This window comes from Passer montanus, unplaced genomic scaffold (genome assembly GCF_014805655.1).
Source record: "Passer montanus isolate IOZ18808 unplaced genomic scaffold, ASM1480565v1 scaffold6, whole genome shotgun sequence".
Taxonomy (NCBI): Eukaryota; Metazoa; Chordata; class Aves; order Passeriformes; family Passeridae; genus Passer; species Passer montanus.
Genome location: NW_024371037.1, coordinates 5,101,809 through 5,125,469, shown reverse-complemented (window position 1 = coordinate 5,125,469; position 23,661 = coordinate 5,101,809). Strand labels below are relative to the sequence as shown.

Below are 23,661 nucleotides of genomic sequence, written 5' to 3'. Positions count from 1 at the left end.
ATTTTCTCCTGGAGCATTGCCATATATGAGTAAGCATCAGAACAGAAGGATGTGTCACATGGGGTTCACCAAGGGTCTGTCCTGCCTGCAATACACTCCAGGTTTTATTCAGAGAGTGCATATTAAATTTACAGATGGCAAGAACCTAGAAGGAAATGAACCTATTGCAAAGGAAAAAATACTGTGGACTAAAGAAGGAAGTAATGTCTGGGAAAAAGAAAACAGAATGCACCCCAACAGGGACAAGGTGAAGATATTATAAGAGCAAATGAACCACACAAATACAGAACAGCAGACAGCCAATTAGAAATCAGTTGTCTAGAAAAGGACCTTGAATGACATAAAAGAGAAGCTGAACAGAAGTCAACATCAAGCTGTAACAGGTTTCTTAAGGTACCAACAGAATTATGCATGAGCCAGAATACAGAATGCAAAACCTGTAAAAGCCCTCTGCTCTGCAAGGCACAGCTGTGATACTGCCTTGCTCTCACAATACAAAAATAAATAAGTAAAAATTCAAGTGGGCCACCTGGAAGGAATGCATAGGAGAGTTGCAAGAGCAGTTCCAGGAAACATGACCCTGGAGGAAACACAGATCAGTGAGTTTTTGAGTCCAAACAAACTTAAGACCTAAACCTGATATGCTAACAGCCCTCAAGCACATAAAACACTGCTGCAGCAAGAGATTGAACAGTTTCCTACATTCATCCAGGAGAAGGAAAAAAATAACAGGTTTAGATTTTAACACCAAGGCTTCCACCTCAAGCCAAGAGAATTTTCTGTTGGCAAGAATAATGAAATGTAATGAACTGCCTGAAGAAGAGGCCAGACAAGGCTTCCTTGAAAAAGGTCAGTTGACCTTGCCTCATAGTAAAGACAGACTCCTCATCTTCCCTGCACCCCCATTATTCTCAGCTTGCCTAAGTATTGTAAGAAAAAGAATTAACGTCCTGCATCCTTCAAAGCAATCTCTTCATCATGACCACCTGGCCTCTTTCACAGATTAAATAAGGACACCTTGCTGTGTTCCTGTTTCTCACCTTCCCAGACCAGCTCTCAGGCTGTCCCTGGTCTGGAGCAGCTGCCTCCCCTCTCCGGATCCCTGTGCACGTGCCCAGCCCGTCTCTGCTTTCCCTGAGCAATGCTCTAGAGAGGACACAAAACCCTTTATGGATGATTAATAGCTACCTTTCAAGGCTTAATGATTTGGCTACAAAACTACATCTTATAGATCAGTCAGCTAATCTAGACCTTGGCCAGCTCTCTTCAGCTCTTTCCAAGTGGCAGACTGAATATTCAGCTCAACATCTCTCCTCCTTTCAGTCATTTTTCTCCATTATCCACCACCTATTCAGACAACTATTCCCAAAGTTGCACCACTTGACTCAACAGATCATCTCCATTACATTACCAATGGGTAAGCAGAGAAACCTTAAGCCTTAATCAAAACAAACTGTCACTAAATACTCAGAAACAATTCAGGAATTAGTCCTGTTTTACAGTTCTGTGTGTTGTTTTCCAGTTTTCAGCTCTGCAATGATGAGACTGCATTTTATCTAAGCAAGAACACACCACTTTACTACACGTTAGGTAATGTATACAATTCCAAATGGCAGAAGTTCTTTCCTTCTGTTGCTGGAAAAAAGATGAATAATAATGTTAAAATTAGTTACAGCCAGTATGTGGTAGATGGACTGTTGCCATATGGTGGTTATGTAAATTAAGTGACAAAATAAGGATCTAGCATTTATAAGCAACTATTGCACACTTCAAAAACCTAGCCTGCCTGTGAAATACCTAGGGGCTCCCACTTATGGGAAAAGATGACATCAAAAACTTGGATATTTTTCTGAGATTCTGAACAATTATTTCAAGGAAAACATAAGCCTCTTATTTGCCTAACATACAAAGAATATAAAGTCCAATCACCACTCCTGTGCATTACACAAAGTAGTCTTGTTGTCCAATTAAACATCTATTTTCACTTGGTAAAATTATGTCCCAACTCTGCATCGCCGTGTTGCCTGTCTGTACTTCGTGGATGACTTAAATGCCCAAACTTAGGACAAAGACAATTTCTCTAAAAGCTATCAAAGCCACACACTTTTGCTGACTAGACAGGGAATTTAGGACCACCCTTAGGAGTCCTGACACTCTATGTGCTTGTCATTGAAACATAAAATGGGGGTACAGCTGGCAAGATACTTCCCAAGCATCACAGCTCAGTAAACTTTAAATATTTTCAAGAGGCAGCATTTCAGGCTCCATGTGTAGTAGCTATCATGGAGAAAAGTGATAATTTAAAGTATTTAATTTTTTTATTATTTCAGCAGGCAGGGCCACTAGGTATCAAACATATAATTGGATCAGAAATCAAAATACAGTTTCTTCTAAAGATGGGTCACTATTTTTAAAAAAACTAGTTCTTATTTCTCAGGTTATAATGAAAACATAGCTCCTGCTATGAAAAATAAAAGTTGAAATTAATTATGCTATATAACAGCTTCATGAATCCTTGACATACAGCACAGATTAGATTCTAGACTCCTACTGTCCCACCACACAATAACATTAGTATTTTTTCTCTAACCATATGCAGAGGTTAATTAACACAAAATCCTTTTTCCTTACTGGAAAAGGAGTCTTCAGGCTTTATTAGAAAAACAGGAAAGCAATTAACTAAAGATTAAAGGGGCTCCATCTGCATGAAGCATGATAGAAATTGCCAAAAGGAGCAGGAGACAAGTAACAGAGGATATAACAAAAGCGGGGTGGGGGGGAGAAGGAGAGAATGAGCAACAGAAGGTTAATATTAAAATCCCAACTGGAGATCTTTTTCAGTAACCTGTTTGAAGTCAGCCAGAGGGAGTAAGTAACTTTAATGTAGGCACAAGAGTAGGCAAAAGTCTGTGGACTCTGTTCAGGTCCGATTACCTGATCATAATGGTCCTTTCCACCCTCATAAATCTGAATTACACATGTTTGAAGACAAAAGGGAATACTAAGCAAAAAATCAAGAAGAGGTTTAAATCTAAGTTGAACTAAAACCTTTACATTATTACCATGATAGCAAAAGGCACATGTAAAAGGTATCACCTATAACCTTGACATCTCTAGCCAAGTATTTATCCCCCTATCATTCCTCATAGGAAGTGCTATGTCTCATAGGAAGTAGCTGCTTGGCATCTTTCTGAGAAAAGACTACAAGACTGCCAAAATTATCATCCTCTTTGACTCTCCTATCTTAGGGTAACCCTGGATTCGTAACATATGATCTCCTCATACAGATTTCTAGCACTGGAACATTATTTAAAAGCCATAAAAGTCACACAGTTCTGACTGAGTGTATGTAACAAGCCATATTCCAGCACAATCTGATGGAGGTGGAAGTCTCAACTTATTCACACAACCAGGCCTTTTGCCCTATGGCAAATTGCAATACATCTTAACTGGCTTACTTCTGTCTACACAAAAGCTGACACATCAGCAAAGTCTTCCCTTGCAGCAGTTACTACAGCATCAGGAAGGGTCAGAGAGGGAGGTATGAACCCATAAGAAGGTCAGTAAGTCTCAGGGGGTCCCAAGGTCCTTTGACATGTTCTGCTAGAGCTGTCAAAGGTCCTGTCATGAGCACTGATATTACATTACATACTAGAGCTACTTGAAAGCCCATTTTGACGGAAAGATGCAAATGTGAGCCACACTGCAAGCATGTCATATAGCTCCTACAACACCTTGGATGGATTTACCTGCTGTAGCTCCATGACAGACCACAACCAAAACCAGGTGCTGTTGTGCACCTCACCATGGCTCATGTGCTGTCAGTGACCAGAGGGAAAGCTGACAACACAGAGCTTCTCAGGGGTCATTAAAACCTGAGTTCCTTAAGGACAGTGACTCATCTAGTGGATCAGCTGATAATGGAAGCATGACAGTCAATCTGGCAGGTGCAGCATCCTGTTAGTTCATCTCCGCTGCAGACAAAAATAGTCTGCATGTTGGATGAACAGCTTCTTCCTCATGATTCTATCTAGCCATCACTGATATTACAATTGATATCACCAGAATCACAATAGCCCTAAAAGAAGAGCCTAGTCTCATATAAACTCTCTTTTCTCCTTAGATAAAACAGAATTTAATTGAATAGCGTTGTCTTTGTTAAAAATTGCAGGGTACTATAACAGAGATAGGCTACTCAACTGCTGTTTTCAGCTAAAACAGAAAGATCTGAAAATCCCAAGTGAACAGAAAGGACTGAAAAATCATGATGGTACTGGTAACATTTCACTCACCTTAAGAATACACAAACCACAGTAAGAAAACAATAAACTAATCTAGCATTGTTGCAAATCAAACACCTTCCTATGCTGTCAGATGTCTGTTAGAGACATCTGGTTGTTAGGTGTATTCTGTGATTGCAACAGCTGTACAGGGAAAAGCAGGGATGGATATGAGGATGGAATGATCCTCCATCTAAAGTTCTTCAGAGCCTGCAGCATACTCTTTATGGAGCTGAAGTTTGACCTATTTGCACACCTCCAAGCTTATAATGAGCAATAGATGTGACCTGGTTGAAAGGGGCTGTCTGCAAGCAGACACAAACAAAAGGCCAAAATAGGAAAGGCCTTTTGCCATTCCTGGGAATGGCAAAAAACACATATTTTCTTTTTCTCAGAAAGGGTCACAGCATCAAGGAAGCTGGCTAAGATATTGCATTAACTGTAGGTGCTGCAGACAGTGAAGAGCTGGGGTGCAGCAGGAACACCCCAGGAAGCAGCACAGGAGAAGCTGGGACCTGGAGTGATCATGACACCAGTGAGCTAGGAGCCTCCTCACTGACTCAAGGCACTCTCACAGTACCCAGGCAATGCTAGGCTTTGGTGTACAATTTAGGCATTCAAGACTTCTGGAAGTTCAGAACTGCAGATATAACCACTGCAGAGAGCTCGTTTTCAGCAAATTCATCATTTCACATAAACATTAAACTGTGCACTGTGTGAATCCAATAAATCTGACACAAAGAGCTACAGAATGCTTGCACACGTAAATGGGTCCACAGACAACAGATTGGCACCTACACATTAAATCCTCTATGTCCTGAAGAGGTCTGATTTGACTGTTTACAACCAGAATAATCAAGCTCACTGCAGATGTTTTAATTGGTATACACACACATTTCTTTACAGGCAGAATTAGAAGCTGTGAAAAAGAGGGGCACTAATGTGGCACTGGTTTTAGCCATCGTCCAAAACACAGAACAGTCACTACACTGTATACTGACCTGTATATGCCTCATTATAGCTACTAACACAGTATTGTATTCCCTGCAGTTACTGCTTAGAATATGAGATACTGAGATATTTTCCATTTTGAAGAAGAAAAAACAAACAAGCAACAGTAACAACAACAACCACCTCAAGACAAAACTGCACAAATGCTCATTTGGAAAATATACTAACTGCTTTTCAATTAATATTATTCTCTTTCTTTGGGCAGAAGCTGTGTTAACTTGCAATTAGGGGTCATCTATACCTAAAATATAAAAGAGATGGTATCTATCTGCAGGCATGACCCATGTTTCTCCTTTCCAAACAATAAGTCTGGGAATAAAATAGTATTTGAGGTCTGAAAACAACATGTTAATAGATGCTAAATAACATAACAGTGCAGAAATTTCTATTTACAGTACATCTTCCACATTCCCAAGATAAAGTTTCTGCATTTCAAAAGGTGGAGGTAATCTTGTGTTCAGCATTTCACTTTTTAAACATAAAGGTAAGTTAAATGAAGCTTAGAGGAGGTGAAAGACATTAGAAAAGTACAAATCCTCTCGATACTCAGCAAGGGAGTAAATAACAAAAAAGGAGTGCTTTGAGCTGCACAGGTTGTGCAGCTAATTGTGAGAGAGCACCTTGGCAGGTGACACTAGCCCCTCTACAGTGCATTGTCCCCAGCTATTCCACAGCCTCGGGGACAAAGAGCAAGTGCAATCCAGCAAACCTTAAGTCTCCATCCTTACAGACACCATTCAAGAATTTCAAATGTCACGACCTGCGAGCCGCTCACAGGTCTCACAGTAGTGACCCATCCGTGTGTGACAGGCCCAAGCAAGCCTTTCCCAGGGACCCGTCCCGGCTCGCAGCAGCCGTCCCGGCTCCGGTCCCGGGGCACGCTGAGGGCGGCCCGCGCGGCGCTGCCCCCTGGCGGCCGGGCCCGGGAGCGCCGCAGAGCCTTCCCCGAAAACAGCTACCACAGAGCCCGAAACCATTATCTGCCTTCCATCCTCCGACAGCCAGAGCAGCGGCAGCTCAGGCGGCGCAGGGTGACCGCCCAGCTCACCCTTTCCATCCCAGAAAAGGACCGAGGTGTGCTCCAGGTGTTGTTGGGCTTCCTTGGCACTGACTCCCCACCGACACTCGGGCTCCTTTCCTCAAAGGCCAGTGCAAACCTGAAAAACCTTATTCCTCACCAACCTTGAGCCGCTCCCACAGAAAGATTTTCTTTCTGTTCATCTGCTTGCATCCACCACTCCAAAAATGAGATTTCTTCCAGGCTCAGGGTCTTCTGACTCCTCTTCCAAAGTCTCCATGGTCCAGGGAAGAGGATGTGGCATTATCCAGGGTACAGCCACAGCCCAATGGTAACTACAGCCCTACTGCCCCTCCTGTCCACAAACAAAACACCGGCACAAAGCCTGTCACTCCTCAGACCAAGGCAAAGACTAGAACTGTTTTTTAAGGCAGTGACTGATGTAGGAATTACCCTCTTCTTCTCACATGCGCCTAGAATAAGGCAGCTCAAAACACAAGCACCAGCACCAAGTGCTTCTGAGTCTTGCCATAGTTACCTTGTTACTCTTATTAATTTTATTTATTGATTCAATATTTTTTGCTCCAAAATTAGAAAGTGCAGCTCCAAAGGCACTTGGAGAAGAGAAACCAGGATTTGGTAATGATTTGAATTTAGTTACATGCTACCTTCAACCTCTCCAAACAGTTTAATAACTAAGTAGAAAACAATCCAAGAGCACCAAACTGCAAATGAAAAAGAATAAAAACAGCCACAACACAAGAGAAAAATAAACACTTCACTTCTAATTCAGGAACACAGAAATAGTGAGAAAATAGAGCTGGACGGGGCCTGAAAATCTTGAGCCATTTATCAGGTGCCTAGTGCAGGGAAAGAAATATTACTTCTGGCAGTTATTTCTCTAATCTATTTTTAAAGACATAAATATAAGAGGGTCCACACTCTTCCTGCCTAGATCTCTTCTTGTCTTTTTCAAAATCACTCTCTAGAAGACTCCATAACCAAACTCTGAACGCCCAAATCAGTAGTGTTTGGATCACCTCATCCTCCAGAAAAAAAAAAAAAAAAAGAAAAAAAAAAAAAAAACAAAACACTGACCCAACACTATCAAATGCCAAGCATTTTTAAAGCAGCTTTCAAAACAGAAATAAAAAATTCTACTTCAAAAATTAGGAGTTTAAAGAAGCTAACATGATAGATAGATAGATAGATAGATAGATAGATAGATAGATAGATAGATAGATAGACAGACAGATAGATTCAGGAAAATTCAACCACAGCCAAACAGTAAAATACTAAAAATTGAACTGGGAACTACACAGGTGAGCAATGGAAATATAAAAATAACAGCAAGCACCTTCCACAATGGAAGAGACTTTTTATGAAAGAATAAGATAATTGTCTTGTAGCTGTGCAAATGTACTTACCAAAGTGACATCGTTTTATCCTTTCCTTCTTTAATAGAACTTAACTCACATATGAGCCTTACCCCCTCAAAAAATGTTTAAAAAATCTATTAGGAATTCTACTACTTTTGCATTATATTGCCCAGCGTTGTACTGGTGTAGGCAAACAATCTACTAAGATGAGAAAATTAGCTCTAGGACACAAAAACTTTTTTTTTCCTGCTTTTGAAGATGGAGAAGTATCTTAGTCTGTTACCAGTCTTGTTTTTAAGCCAAGAATGCTAATAGTTTGCTGGCCATTTCCAATCATCATCCCACAGCTGTGGGTCAGTCCACAGCTGTGCAGGCACTCAGTTTCAAAGGCATCCTCCACACTTCTCAGTACATTTCTCCAAAACAAAATTTCTTTCTGAAAGTCACAGTGAAAAGATAACCGAGTACCTGACTCTGCATTGCTGTGATCAGTTACTTACACTAACAGAGAGAAAACAAGGAAAGCAAACATCCTACCACTGCACCCAGATAAGGTAACTGTAAACTGAAAGACAGCTTGCTGAAAATAACTCTTCAAAGTGGAATATCTCCAGTATCTTGAATAGCAGAAACACAAATTCTGGAGTTAAAATCATGAAATAATGATAATTAAACAGTAACTCAGAATAGCAAATGCCAGATGAAGTACAATTTATGAGGCGTTTGCATATTATTGTACTGCAAAAACAATGACCTGCACAAACTGAACGGATTCCAGCCCGAGCTTCAGGACATTACTGACACTTAAGTAAACAGTCCCTTCAGTCTTTTCAGTGTCAAACACCATTTTTACAATGCCTAATTTGTTCACATATGCAAGTGATCCTTGAGGAAGCAAATGGCAATATTTATGTACAGAGACTAGAATCACAATCTGTTCAGCTCTGAGCAGGTCAACAAAGTCATGGCCCTTGTTTTCCTCGCTTACACTAATGGGAACAAGTGCTCTGAAACAGCAGAGATATAAGCCTTGTCAACCCAGCCACCACCTAATGTACTACCAGTTTGACACCATGCAGAAATGTCTCATTGAATTTGGAAAGCCATTGTCACTTTTATACCAGAGACAGATTATTAATTTCCTTATCTGTCAATACCATGAATGTATTTTTGATAGAAAATGCAGCTTTACACACTTAAAGGATGATGTACCCATTTTAGGCTTGTTCATTCTTAGGTAGCTGTTTCTTCAGAGAGTAGGAGTTGAAATTTAGATGTACATTGTGAAGGAAGCTGATTAAAATTTACACATCCATTTCAGTCTATGACTCACCACACCTGCTTTGCCACAAGACAGTAACTTCAAAAAATCCCTTTGTTTGCTGCAGAAAGTTACAAGCTGAGAACTACAAAACCACAACATCCTGAAGAAGAAAACATCTGAGCAACAGAGTGAAAAAAATGTAAGCACGTGTACAGATAAGATCTGCTGCAAACGCTGGACTGCGCTTTTCGGTCTCTGCTCTGCCACTGAGCCCACTCAGCTCTTTCAGATAACATCAACAGCTATGGAAGATCATCAAAGCAGACTGTTTGTCCCTAATAAAGGAGCAGACTGTCAGGCTCAAAGCATATAAGTAACGTGAAAGAGCAAATCCAGCTCAGGCAAGAGAGCTGAACCAGCTAGCACTGGAAAGTCTTGTGCTGCAAACACAGACCGCATACATCCAAGCTGCCTTAGACTGAAACGGCAGGAAAGCACCAAAACAAAAAGTACCAGTATTATCATAGCCTATCTTCTTCAGTATTTTGTTCTAAAAGGGTAACAACAACAAGAGTTCCTCAGTTAAAAAATGGAACAAAATGCCAGTATGAGCAGTGTTTGTCAAAAATACAGCAAGGGCTGACCACCAGTGTGAAGTGTTCACTCCACAAGTGCCAAATTTTTAATTAAAAAAAAAAAAAAACAAAAAACATTTATTACAACAGAATATTACAAAGAACTAGCTCCAATGATCAACAAATAAAACTTTACAAAATGCAAACAAAGTAGTTTCTGACTGTGGAGTGACAGATATCCCAAGTTTACAAATACAACATCTTTTGTTTATGCCCACTTAAAAATCATTTCCAGTCTGCTTTATTTTCCATCAAATACAGTACATTTATCCAAACAAAAGCATGTACATTCAATATAGAACATGTTGAGCAAAGCTACAATCTTAGTTCCCATTCACAGTATTTTTAGTGCAATGCACTAACAGGGCCAAATAATTCTCTATCCATAAAAGCATTTTTACTCCTGATCTTCTGATCAACATTTAGATATATTTTATACAAAAAAGTATATATGAACATGAGGCACCTCCCTAAGTAAGGGAGTGAACCGATATAAAAAACACGGTATTTCTTCTGATGTACAATACTCTTCAAATTGTAGCAATTTGACACAAATCACTAAACAAAATATTTTCTAAAAGGTAAAAAATAAACAAAAAAACCCAAACAAAAAAACCCAAACAACAATTAAAAAAAAACTGAAACAAAACCCACGATTGCATGAAACCTGCCAAGAACTTCATAATGGTAGGCATGCACCTGTTTTACTACAATCTTGATTAAAAGGTTAAAAAAAGGTATCCTAAGCATTTTCCAATTACACAAAGTCAAGTGCTACCCATACTGGTAATTTATGATTTTGAGAGAAAATATATTTTGAGTTTCTCCCAAACTATCCTCCCTTTTTATTAATATTTAATGAAATAAGCTAACATTATAAGTGGTTGTGCACAGATTGTCTATAATACATCAGCAAATATTCACTACCTTCATATTAACATTAGTGTGTTGATCTTTCAAAAAATAAACTGAAAAAATAAACTGCAACTATCATTAAAGTGCTTGTGTATAATTTTTTAAAAAATTAAAGAATAGAGGAATGTGGATATTCTTGTAAACTTTTTAGATGTTTACAAAGTTTTCCTGTGAACCACATATGGAAACAAAATGGAGGTCTTTGAAGCAACTTCAGCACAGTGAAATTCAGGATGTCCCTAAACCGGGAAATTAGTCAATATGAACAAACTGAATTTATGGCAAATACTAAAAATTAGTAGAATTCAGCCAATAAACACTACATTGTTTGCTCTTATACATTCATTTGTAATAAATTTAAAACAGTGTATAATACAACATTTCCCAAAGTGGGATATCACATCAAAGTTTGAGCTGTCCATCAATTAGCACTGCCAGGGAGGACCAGCATGCACCATGAGTTTTCTGAAGACTTCCTAAATGAGGAAAATCCACCTTCTTCCAACGCTGCTGCTCATTAACTTGTCTCTGGTAAACTCTTTTTCAATTTCAAGAAGTTTGTTCTATACTGGGTCAAACTACAACTACATAGAGATAACTGCTAATTTAGGGGCATGTGCATTTCACTTCAATTACTTCAGTGTTTTGGGAAGTGGTATTGTCCTACAAGCAGTCAGAATGATTATTAATATTGTAAGGGAAAAAAAAGAGCTTATGAAAATATTTTCTCCTTATAGTACCATTATCAAGAATTAGAAGTTCCACCAACAAACTAAAGTCTTTTTCATTCAAATGAACTTCAAACTTTCCGAACATCACTTGAGCCTATCTGAAGAGAAATGGGAATAAATTAATACTTTGAGTTCACCCATATAATTATCTTTTAAACTACACAACATAAATAATTTACAAGGTTACATTTTTAATTCGTAGACAAAATGTAGAAGTCACTCCCCCTCTAGAATTCAGCATAATTCAGGGTTCAACTCAGTTAATTTTTGAAGTTCTGCCTAATTTGGTCAGGATTTATTAGATAGTCACGAAAGCACCACATCACAATTTAACATAACCAGGTGGTTATTCACTGTGAAAGCTGAACTCAAATTGAATCACCTCCCAGAAAACAACGTTTCAGAGTTGAAACATAGGACAAGGCACATATACTTTGCTTTCTTTTTGCCAAATATGCTAGAAAGATGATGCTGCATAAGGATGTTAAAAACTCCTCAAATTATCACTAATCTCTCTTCATCGTACTTTTGTACAATCCCCAACCTTCAGCCATCAGTTGGTCAGTGTGAAATACAAAGTGACTGCACACAAATATTTTCTTTTTTAAAAGGTCCTCTAAAAATAGGCCATGGCAAGGCCTATGGAAAACTGAGTAGCTACAAATACAACCTCTCCAAGTGTAAAAAATTCCGAGAGCACCACATAAGCAAAAGTTTAGAAAATTCTAGGGCAGACATCAATACACATCAATGCTTAAAGCAAAAACCTTGATAAGATTTGAACAATTTAAAAAAACTAAATGACCACAAGTCTCCAAATCTGGGCTTATATAAATAAGCATTAAAAGAATGGAATTCTAAATTTGATGACTTCAAAGGTATTTGCAGACACCTAACTCATAATGATTTTAAATCAAAACAACTAAGCAACCAAATTGCATTTTAAAAAACTGTTCTGTGCACTTTTCTTGACAGTGTGTTGGCAATGCACATTAAAATAAAAATTTAAATTTACAAATGCTAATTCCAGTAAATTCATAGAGATATTTTTCTGTTATCAGCTTTTACTTTAGTACTTTTAGTACTTCTTCAAGTGGTCACAGCAAAGTTAATTAAATGAGTTAAGTTATTCAAACCAAACAAAATTACTGTTAATCTTAAAAAATTACTATTTTAAAAATGTACTTATATTAGCCTTATTACAGCAGATGTCTTAAGACAGTTTAAAGAGTTGACTTAGTACAGTTTAATCTAAATTCCATCTTTCTACAATGACAAATTTAGATTTTAACTCTTTTCCAAAATGCTAAAAAAAAATAAATTTGACATCTACTTTTGCATTTAAATCACTAAACCATAAAATCTATGGGAAAAAATAGGTTGTCAGCAATAAATCAACAACAGCAAAAGAAATGCAGTAGCATTGTTGGGTTTTTTTGTTGTTTTTTTTTTTTTTTTTTAAAAAAAAGGACAAAACAATCTCTCTTTTTCCTCACCAGACAACAGCTTTAGATCTTGTACTTCTGCCTTTGGTTTTACTTTCTTCAGGTGAATGAGATACGTTTGCTTTGTGGGTTTTCTTATGATGTTCTAGAAAAGCCTTTCTGGCAAATGCTTTCCCACATTTATTGCATCGGTGCAGAGAAAAGTTTTTTGTTACTTTTACTTCAATGCCAACATCAGCTCCTTCATACTTTTTATTGGGAGAATTAGAGGTGACATCCTGTTTTGAACCAATCTGTTTTGCTTCATCCTTCTGAGAGCCTCTTTTTGTCACCTTATTCAGAACAAGATCAATTGGCTTCTTTATTGCTCTTATTTCTAAACTTGCCGTTATTTTCCCAAGGTAGCGCGGTGACTTTTTATGAACCACAGTTATGTGTCGGATCACATCGCGCTTGCGACGCGTTTCGTAAGAGCAGAGTGGACACCTGTAGTATTTAACATAAATATTATTTCCATCTGTGTGTAATTCAATGTGTTTTGTTAAATTCTGTTTAGACGTAAATTGGCGCTTACAGAGTTTACAGTAAAGCTGCTTGAAGTCAAAGCCAGCTGAAAGTTTTGGCTTCCTGGCCTTTTGCTGGCCACCTGCAGCAGATGCATTGGTTGATTTAGGGGTTGATTTAGTGGTTGATTTGCAGGTTGATTTAGTGGTTGATTTAGAAGTTGATTTAGGGGTTTCAGGGTCCTGTTTAACCTTATTTTTTTGTGCTGACGGTGTGGTTTTTTTCTCATTTGAATGATTTGTTCCCTTTAATTCATTCTGTGGAGAAAGCACAATGGAAGGGGGTGAAGGTTCTACAGAATCTGCTGGTTCAACTTGTATTTCTGTGCCATTGGTAGTATTGTTGGGTCCTTTCTCTCTTTTAGAGTTCTTTCCAGAAAGAGTTATCTTGTGAACAATTTGCATATGCCTTTTCAGCATTATCTGTGAACTATATTTTCTCTTGCACAGAAGGCATTTGCATGCACTTAAATTGTATTCAGCCTTTGAAGACGACTTTTGTTTTCTGGTCTTAAGAGATTTTTTAGCAGAAACTGTATCCAAGAACAAAGGTTGCCCAGGCTTTGTAGCTATATCAGGAGTAATGGAATCCCTTCTTAATCCTCTATGAACTTCATCAAAATGCCTTCTTACATTGGCTTTTGTGGCAAATGATTTATAACACACAGGACAACTTCTACCTAATGTGACAAGAACATTCTTATTTCGTCCTCTTGCAGAGCACTGGTTTGGTTTCTTTTTTGTTTCTATATACTTCTTTAGTTCTTCCATCTTTTTTTTGTGTACTTTTCGAATGTGCCGGCGTACACTGCGTCTTGAATGAAATTCCTTCCTACAGAGGCAACAAATCAACTGGTGGCCATAATCAGAATTATCCAGAGAGTCCAAGTCAGGATTTACTGCTGGTGGCTGTTCTTCGGGAGTAGGTAACACCTTGTTTGTAACAGGATCAGCAGGAGGTAATTCTACAGTATCCCCAGCTGGGACTGGGGCTGGAGCTGAAACAGTCTTGGGTTGCTCAGTGCTGGGTTCCTGGATCTGTACTGGAGCTTGATCAGGGGTATGGCTACTTTCTATGTTCTCATCTGGGCTAGCAGTCCTTGACACATATTGAAATACAGCATTTTGATTAGTTTCTATAGGTTCCAACGTAATTATATATTCTTGCTTATCTACCCTTGGATAGATTGCTTCAAGAAGGTCATTTATGGCTTGACTCTGCTTATCTTTCGTATCTGGGAGGTCTGTGAAAAGAGGAAAGGGTATTTTTTAATGATTTGGTAATTTCCAATTATTTAAATTTCAAAGTGGCTTTTAACCAATAAGTCCACAAATTTCCACAAATCCTCTTTTGTACTCTCTGACCACTCAACAGCTTTGAGTAATCATTGCAAGTTGCCTTTTTATTAAAAGCCAGCATCGGAAATAACCCTCCTGGCGTGCTAATGTGAAAGCCACCTGAACTAAAAATTTGTATGACTGGAATTAAGCTGGTCTTTAAAAAACTGTATCAATTGCAAGAATAACATCATTCAACTAAGCTTCTTCTGCAGGTGTGCAACTAAGCCTGAAGCATCATTAAAAACCGATTTTCCTACTGTGGGATATAGGCACTCTCAATAAAGGAACCTAATTCTGGAAATAAGCTCTTCTCTGTTTCATCTTACCAAAGATGAAACATCTGTGTAACCTATATGCAATATAGGTTTTATAGGCACTCTCAATAAAGGAACCTAATTCTGGAAATAAGCTCTTCTCTGTGAATTCTGAACAATCCTTACCAAAGATGAAACATCTGTGTAACCTGAGCATTGCATAAAGATATAAGTAGATAATATTTTACAGGTCTCAGTAATATTCTCTCTTTAATGCCAAATTAGTTCAGTGCTCTAGTTCCCAGTGTGACAGTCGAAGCATCCGCAATGGCAAAACAAGGAAGCTGGGGTCCTACACCAAAAAGGTGAGGCACTGAGATGACACAGTTCAAATTATTGTGGATAATTTTAAAGATGTGAGTCCTGGTAACAGCTAATTAAAAACCCACAGTGAGAGTTATTCCTTCCACACACCCAACAATACATGGAAAGTGTCAGTACAAAAAATAAGCTGTTTTGTTGCTCCAAACCCATTTTTTTAACACTGAATTCTTAACAGCTTTTACAGTCAGTTTCAAATGAGCCTATCTATACAGTTTTTACCAAGAGTAAAAATTTCTTTCGATTTTATAGCACCTTTTAAGACTACTTCATTAGGATATTGAGTGCATGAATTTTTCACCATGGTGTGCTGAACTTTGATTCCTGCCTTTTGTTCACTATCTTTTATTTATTGAAAAAACTCCCACTTAGTTCAATAACTATACTCAATTTTATATACAGCACAAGTACTTAAACAGTTTTATTCAGACTGTGTAGTATTATTCCTTTTATTTGCTCTTCTCATAGTGAACAGTGGAAGTTATTTTATTTGTATGTCAGTTGCATGTTATTTCATATTAACATAAGACAGTTAATCAGAAAGTTAAATGAAGGCTAGAATGCCAGGAGCTGGACATTAAGTCTTTGCTCAGGGTAATCTTACTTTGTTTAGAAACTATTACATCTAAAGTCACATGCACTTCTAACCTTGCTTTGAAACTACAAGTCACCCCTTGTCACAGAGAAGCTCTGTGACTCTCTAACTGGCCAAGCAAGCTCATTTAAGTACCAGCCTTTTCACCTTCTCCTTTCAGCTGACACCACGTGCAAAAACAATCAAAGCATATCTCTGTTCCTAATTCTGAAATATTGAGGCAGGAAGGCATTAATTAGGAAAGAAAAATCCTCATTGCACCTATACTGATCTAGAGAAGAGATCAAGATAATTAGCTTTACAAACACTTTTGAATGCTGACACATTTCCAAATTAATCAACTTTACTCAGATTAACAAAAAATCATCACTGTAATGAGACTGTAATAAATTTTTTTTCCACAAAAAATATCGTTCTTAGCTTTTTTCTCATCATTTAAGTAACTTCTTTTAGTAATAAAGCTCATTTTCCACAACAAAGATGTTGGGCTAGGCATGATCACATAGGATATGTTAATGCAGCCTACAGTGAAGTGAAGCAGGGGAAAAGAGACAGCATTATTCAAGCACAGATCCTTAAAAAAAAAGGGTAAACTTTTAGTCTGTGTTTCATACTGACTAAAACCAAATGACTGCGTCCATGACACAAGCACTGTATTCTCTCAGTACAGGAGAATATTAAGGATTGACCCAGGTCACTTCACAGGAGCAGCCAAAATTCATCAGAGATATGATGGCCTAAAACTGAAACAGCCTGTTAGAGTCACTGTCTTCTGTGAGATTCACTTCCCAGTCCTTTGACATGCTTTTGGTATCTTTCACAATAAAGGACAGATGGGAAACAAAAAGGGGAAGAAGGAATAAAAAGCGTTAAAGAGTGACATTTAATTAAAAGGCTAGATGTATAAACTAGCTATCTATTTATGATATTGGCATGGCTCTTGGTTGTTAGTTCATATGAACTCATTACTGTCACTCCTTCAATAACATAAAAGTGATCTACATACATTACTACAGAAATTTAGATCCACCTTGGATTTTTGCATTTTGTTTCAGGTATGTTTGTGTAAATAGTAATGAAAGACAAATTTTTCAACTTCATATAGCTTAATTAAACATTGAAATTAATAAGACTTACTATCATCCATCTGAAGACTTGGAGGACAATAAAACTTTTTATGAGTAATTAAATTTGGTAATCCTCTGAAGAGACTCCGGCACAATTTACACTCAAAAATGGTGTCCACATCTCTTAACAAGATATGTTTAAGTTGTTTCGTTCCTGTAATAGAATAAATATTACACTTATGAAAGGCTTTCTGTTCATTTCTTAATTCACATCATCCCATGAAAGTGGAAACATTTTAGACCATGAATAATTACAACAGCATTTTATCTTTTGGTAGTGCTACTTCATTTGTACTGGAAGTTTATGACACATGTTCCAAGTTTCACTATGAAGACAAGACTGGGATGAAAAAAAACCTCAAGGATTACACACATCACAGTTTACAGAGAAAGTACAATGATTTACAATGAGAACTAACATCTAACATTAGGGAAGAGTTCTTACTACGATATTTGGTTGTTGTAATACAATTGCCCATTAGGAAAGAATAAGCACCTAGAGCATTTAAAGAAGCCTGTAGTATTTTTTCTTTAGGGTTATCCTACAGTGCTATCAAAACAAGACACACACAGTTATTTCGTATAGAAATGGCACCTGGTAAAGCAAAAAGCTAAAGGACTGAATAGACCAAAGAGAATAACTAACAGGTCAAGAAATGTTACTACACTTAGATATCTGACCCAAGTCTAAGATGATGATACTTAGACGAGATAGTAGAAATGTAGACATATTTTCAGCCTGAATAAAGGAAAATAGATACAATTTAAATCTGAAAGATCTCTATTAAAACATAGAGAGTGTGATAAAATATGCCAGCTTTCCAGACTATTATGCATTGTATATAAAGATAGTTAGATCTAGCACTGTTGAAGTATTCCAGCTCCTGCTCTTTTTTTACTTTTAGTCCTTCATTTCTCATTTCATGAAAATTATGAATGTAAGGCCTAAAATTACCAAGAGATTACTAAATGATGCTTACCCACTCCAAATTAGAAAAGGAGCACTAACTACCCAAATTCAGCTATTTTACCTATCTTTATTTTTCTTAGAATTTAAATATTCAAAACTAACCAAACAAGGAAAAATATAATGACCTGGACCATCAATAAATAATATCAAACACCTACGGAAAAGCAGCAGCAAGACATTCTTCAAGCTGAACTACAAGGTCAAGTGTTCTGTCACCTCATCACACTGCTGTTAAGAATTCCTTTCAAAGTTCAAACACACTGCAGAGCTATTTTCTAAATTAAAATTTTCAAATATTAAAAAATTCATAATAGGCAATAGTTCTTCAGTAGAAATGGGTCTTACCATGAAAACTTATTTCTTGGTGCAATAAAGCTTTCTAAATCTGAGTTTCAGCAAAGCAGTGTCTTCTTCAACAGTTCCTTAAAAATGGTATCCAAACTTGGCCATCTGAGGCTACCACAGTTTCTGTCCCCTGCTATGCCTTCCCAAGCCATATCCACTGCTCTTTCTTTGAGTGTTACTAACTTCACCCTCACCTGACCTGCGTTTTTACAGACTACCAAACTACATTTACTACTATATATACTACTATATTTAGATATAGCAACAAATAAAAATTGTACAGAGTTCCCCCCAAAGGCAAGTTGTTTACTCTGATCTCACCAATATTTGAATTTCTGCATATAAAGAAAATCCAGCTGAACAAAACTGAAGATGCTCCATGTAGATAAAATTCCATGCTGTTCATGCATGCCCTAGCCACAAGCCTGATTCTCAAAAAAAAAAAATTCTCCATTACTACCCAGCCAAGGGACATACAGGTTCCTCATTCCCTGTTATACTGAGTCCCTGTTCAGGACTGAAATATTTTTTTTCCAATACAAATTACTGGATTTAAGAATTACTGGATGAGATTAAAGGACTTATGACACATTGGAAATCATACTATATGACATGGTAGTCCTTCTGGCTTCAAATCATCCTTATGCATCTGCGAAACTTTTCACAGATGAGAGTGAAAAAAATAACTGGTCCTTTTGAAATAAACTGCAGACATTCAGAAACTTCTCAAAACAGCAAAAAAATTTAACTTACTGAAGTCTTCTCTATTTTGTAGTTACATCTAATTGTATATTGTGATGGTAATGCAGGTGATATCTTGTCAGACTCTGTTAACATTTGTAAATGTTGCTGCTAGAATAACATCAAAGTCACAATAAATTGAGTAGAGAACACCAATCATAAATATCTCTATCAGAAATTCCAAAATTTATGCCTTTTGCAAGCAGTTTCTTTTTTAGAAAAAAAAACATATTCACTTTTTATTCTTAATGCTTTGAATGACAGAAGCTTTTGATAAAATTCCTTAAACAGTTATGTACAATACTCTGTCTTAAATTTCTATTCCTTTACCACAAGAATCAAATACTCTCTTTCCATAATGAAATGTTGCTTGTTCAAAACCAGCCATTAAAATCTTTGTCTAAGTCCTCCTGCCTTCTGTCCAACCTCCCTGATGCAGGTGACTGATGATATCAAAGTAAGCTATCAATTTAACACCTGCCAGTGAGGACGATCTGGAAGTAGCTCAGAGACAAAGCACCTGCAACTAGTTTGTGCTAGTACCAGTAGATATTCCATTAATCTGCTTCAAGCAAAAGAAGCCTGTCACACATCTCTGAGGCCTCAAGCAAACTTAAAAGGGTTACTAATGAATAATCACAAATCCTGTTTTTGTATTAAGTTATTGAAACGCTAGTGGACAACTTAAATACTGTGCCCATTTACAAGAGTCAGACCAGACATGCATCTTATTGCACAGCAGCAGTGTTTTATACATGGCACATTTCCATACTTAAAAGATCTACGGGGAAAAAAAAATCTAGAAATGCATAGATAGTAGCACTAAAGACCAAGAGTTGTGAAAGTAAAATGTTTGTAAAGTAAAATGAAAGTAAAATGTGGCACTTCTTGCCACATCAGAAGTGTAGAAACAGTTTGAAAACATTGAAGGTTTCAATCTTCCCCAGCATGCCTCCCCAAATGCTTAGCTGTTCATTGCTATGTATTGCAACTCCCAAAATCAACCAAAGAACACCTTAAAAGTAATATGATTAAGCAATTTAAGATGTTCAAGATTAAGTTTTTTCTTCACCTCAGGAGTTTTATGATAAACTCATTGTATTAGCAGCAGAAATGACACAAGGCAGAACAACAAACTTAATTTTTAAGGTTTTTGAAGTGTAACTATACAGCAAGATCTGTATCTTCATTACTTTCTGTGAAAACCCTTATTAAAAGGAATACCTGATTCCAAAATTGTACAAATATTTTGCAAATATGCATAAAGTGAGGTGCTGGTTATTTTATACACTGAATAAACATAACTCTTTTAACAAGCTGAGCTTCCTCGGGGTCAGGCATGGTCTCCTACCTGATCGAAAACACTCAATGATTTGTTGAATACCAGATTTTGATGTTTGCAGAGGCTGCTGCAATAACGGAGGATCACCAGGTTCCAACAGACGCACTGAAATATATAAAAGGATAATAAGCCATTAGAAAACACTCAGGTAATTTTCGTAATTTAGGAATCTTCCATACATACAGTAAACTAGCTAAAATGAACAGCCAGGACTACAGTAAAAGTAGCCTTACTCTAAACTTTTCACTTATATTGAATTTTAAAAAAGTCAACACTGAATTTCCCAGCTATGACACCTTCTGAGAGTTTGCTGTCCTTTTGGTAACTTTTTATGTCTGTATTCAAAGCTACATGTAAAAAACCATAGAAACATATAAATATATAACACCAAATTAACTCGCTAGAAATGTCCATCAATTAAAGTAATTCCCCAGAACAATCCACTTGACTTCCATTGTTAAAACCAAATAACATGTACAAAACAGCATTACCAAATACTGTATTACTACCATTACCAAATACTCCACAGCACACTACACGACTTCAATGTTGCCAGTATGCACCTGAACAAAGAAGCCAAATTTAAAGTAGCAATGATCAGAAAAAAAGCACAAGCATAACTACATAGCATATACCAAAAAAACCTATCACAGTATTTTTAACCACAAAAGCTACATTCAATAAACTCTTCATGCTCAAATAAAACTGCTGAGGGAATACTTTATTTCTGATGTTTCTTTCCATATCATATTTGTTGGAATGTTGGGGGACACAAGACAGATGATGGACTTTCAACCTGGCTAACATAAGAGATTTGATAACAGGATGCCTTGGCAAAAGCAAACAGAACTTTGAAAATTAGACATAGATTGCAAGAAAATTTAATCAAACAGGCTTACCAGAAAAAGGAAACCCCACTAAACTCTGCAAGCAAGAGATGTTGTTATATGCAAAAGTTTGTGTATGTGACTTTAACCTAATCCCTGTAGTACACGTTACTAGTCTCCCTTAAACAGTATATAAGCATTTGCATCACCCAATAAAACTGGATTCTGATCACCAAATCAGTCTTCCCCATCTCTCTCCACCACCAGCACATATTCTTTGCAAAAGCTATTGAAACTAATACATATATTAATCAGAATTTTTAGCAATTCCAATATCCAGTATGCATGCACGTGAAAATTAATAGCATTCCATTGCTATATATAGATATGGCCCAGAGGGAACCCAAATTTACAGGAATAAGAACACTTCTTGAAGCATGTGTTTGCAAAATCATTAGTTAGATCTTATTTTATATTTCTTATTGACTAAACAGCCAGCCTTGCACTTCATAATCTGGCTCCTACCTTAACCATTTGGTTTGATTTTAACCCCACTGTAAGGTTTTAATTTCCAAATGTAGATCTCTGATCGCCAATAAATTTATTTTTAATAAAGGCCAGTTGAGGCATAGTATAAAACTATTTAGAGATAATAAGTGCAAAAAGACTAAACAAATTTTGACAGGAATGTTGAGCTAAAAGGTTATAAATAAATTCTAACTGAAAAGAACATCAGAAAACAAAGCACTGTAAAAAAGGACAACAGAATGAACATTCCACCCAACTATCCTGGTCCCATAATATATTATTATAAATACAAACACATAACAACCATGACGAATTAGCTAATCAGTTAGGGATCTCTAACACAATGGCATATTGTATTCTACTACCCTAATCCCTACACTTCAAAACAAAACATTTTGGTTTGTATACAGCCTCTAATATGCATGTACAACACCAAGTGACAGCAACAGGAGTAACACAGGTGAAGCAGACCTAACACATCACTGTTTAATTTGTCAGGCAAGAAAAATATTTTAGTGCTTTTAAAGCACTAGAACAACTCAAAGCCATTTCATCGTCAACACAAAGAAATGTTTCTACTAACTGAACAATATCTACTCTCAAATTACATTTCACTAAAGGGGCATAATCAAAGTCACTGTGCTCACATTTTCATCTGTTAATTCCCCAAACTGATGACTTTCTTCTCAAAATAGAAGTGAAAGCATCCAAACAGCACCTTTCTTTCAAAAACGCAAGTGAAAGCATCCAAATAAACTCCACAACAAGGCAAAAAGAAACAAAATAGCCTTTAAAAATCCTAATTATAACAATAAGCAGATTAATTTCAAAAGCATCTGACAGGTTGGCTGAACGTTCAGAATATTCATTACAGTTTCCACTGATGGCATCTTTCACATCACTCAGGCATGGAATGTAAAGAGTTGTTCCAGGTGGGACTTTTCTCCTCTGAGACTAAGATTTTCAATGTCACCAGAGTTCAAGAGAGAAGACAGAGTAAAAATATAAACAACAAATGCAAATGATTGTCAGAAACACCATTTTACAAAAAAACCATGAGAACACTGCACTTTTTGGAAACAAAACGATCAGTTGTTTTATATGAGCTCTTGCCTTCCTCTGCTCACTTCATACAACACCCATGTGGTGGCCTGAGCATTATCCCACATGCAGGAACTAAAATATTCTCTTCCTGAAATGATTTCAAGGTGACAGTTTAAGGATAGAAAAAAAAAACCTATTTCCAAACAAAATGCAGAGACTTTTTATACTTAGAGCTAACACTAATGATATACATTCGCATCCTCACAACAGTTCCTGCAAGCTTTCAAAGAAGGAGACATGCAAAACAGCCGAAGCACCACACACCACTGTACCTGGTTCACAGCATCCATGGTGATGGTGGTCAGTCTGACAACACTTGTCCCTTAGAGGCATTTTCCGTGCGCACGACCTACTTTCCTTCTACATCCAGCAGCCCGTTTCTGCTAAAATAAGCAAACTAGCAGTCACCGCCGAAGCACAAGCGGCTCAGGAGCGCGCCAAGCCCGCACACCCACTTCCCACGGCCGGGCAGGCCGGAGGCAGCGGCACCCCTGGCGCAGGAGAGACTCCCATTGTTGTCGGCAGGTCCCACGACGCCCTCTGCAGCGGCCGCGGCGAGCACGGCCCCGCTCCCGCCCCGCCGCCACCTGCCCGCAGGTGACAGCGGGCGCCGACGCCGGGACGGGGCGGGCGCGACGGGCGGGTGCCGCGGGCCGGCCCTACCTGGAGAGGACGGGCGGCTTCCCCCTCCCCGAATTAAACTTTATTCGCCCCTGTCCCGCCAGAGCGGCGGCCGCTGACCCCGGAGCCGGATGGGCACGGGGGCAGGAAGTGACTGCGGTCCTGGCGGCGCGAGCCCGCGCAGTGCGCAGGCGCCGCTCCCCGGCCTGGCCGCACAGGTGCCGGGCGGCGGCCGCCGTGGTCC

General features: G+C 37.9%; 1 protein-coding gene across 3 annotated transcripts in view; it reads right to left on the bottom strand.

Moving 5' to 3' along the window:
- The window catches only part of ZNF800 (zinc finger protein 800), a 29,587-nt gene extending 6,039 nt beyond the window's left edge, over window positions 1-23,548 (bottom strand). The window contains exons 1-6 of one of the 3 annotated variants that reach the window (XM_039726956.1): window positions 23,460-23,541; window positions 23,069-23,179; window positions 20,347-20,442; window positions 16,950-17,093; window positions 12,730-14,485; window positions 9,665-11,331 (exon numbers count right to left, since the gene is read on the bottom strand). In XM_039726956.1, the coding sequence (XP_039582890.1) occupies window position 11,331; window positions 12,730-14,485; window positions 16,950-17,093; window positions 20,347-20,442; window positions 23,069-23,129 (2,058 nt within the window). In that variant the 5' untranslated portion in view covers window positions 23,130-23,179; window positions 23,460-23,541 and the 3' untranslated portion in view covers window positions 9,665-11,330. Of the gene's footprint in view, window positions 1-9,664; window positions 11,332-12,729; window positions 14,486-16,949; window positions 17,094-20,346; window positions 20,443-23,068; window positions 23,180-23,459 lie in introns of those variants that run through there. The other 2 variants (XM_039726955.1, XM_039726954.1) reach the window with 2 other exon arrangements.
- Between the last annotated feature and the right edge of the window lie 113 nt (window positions 23,549-23,661).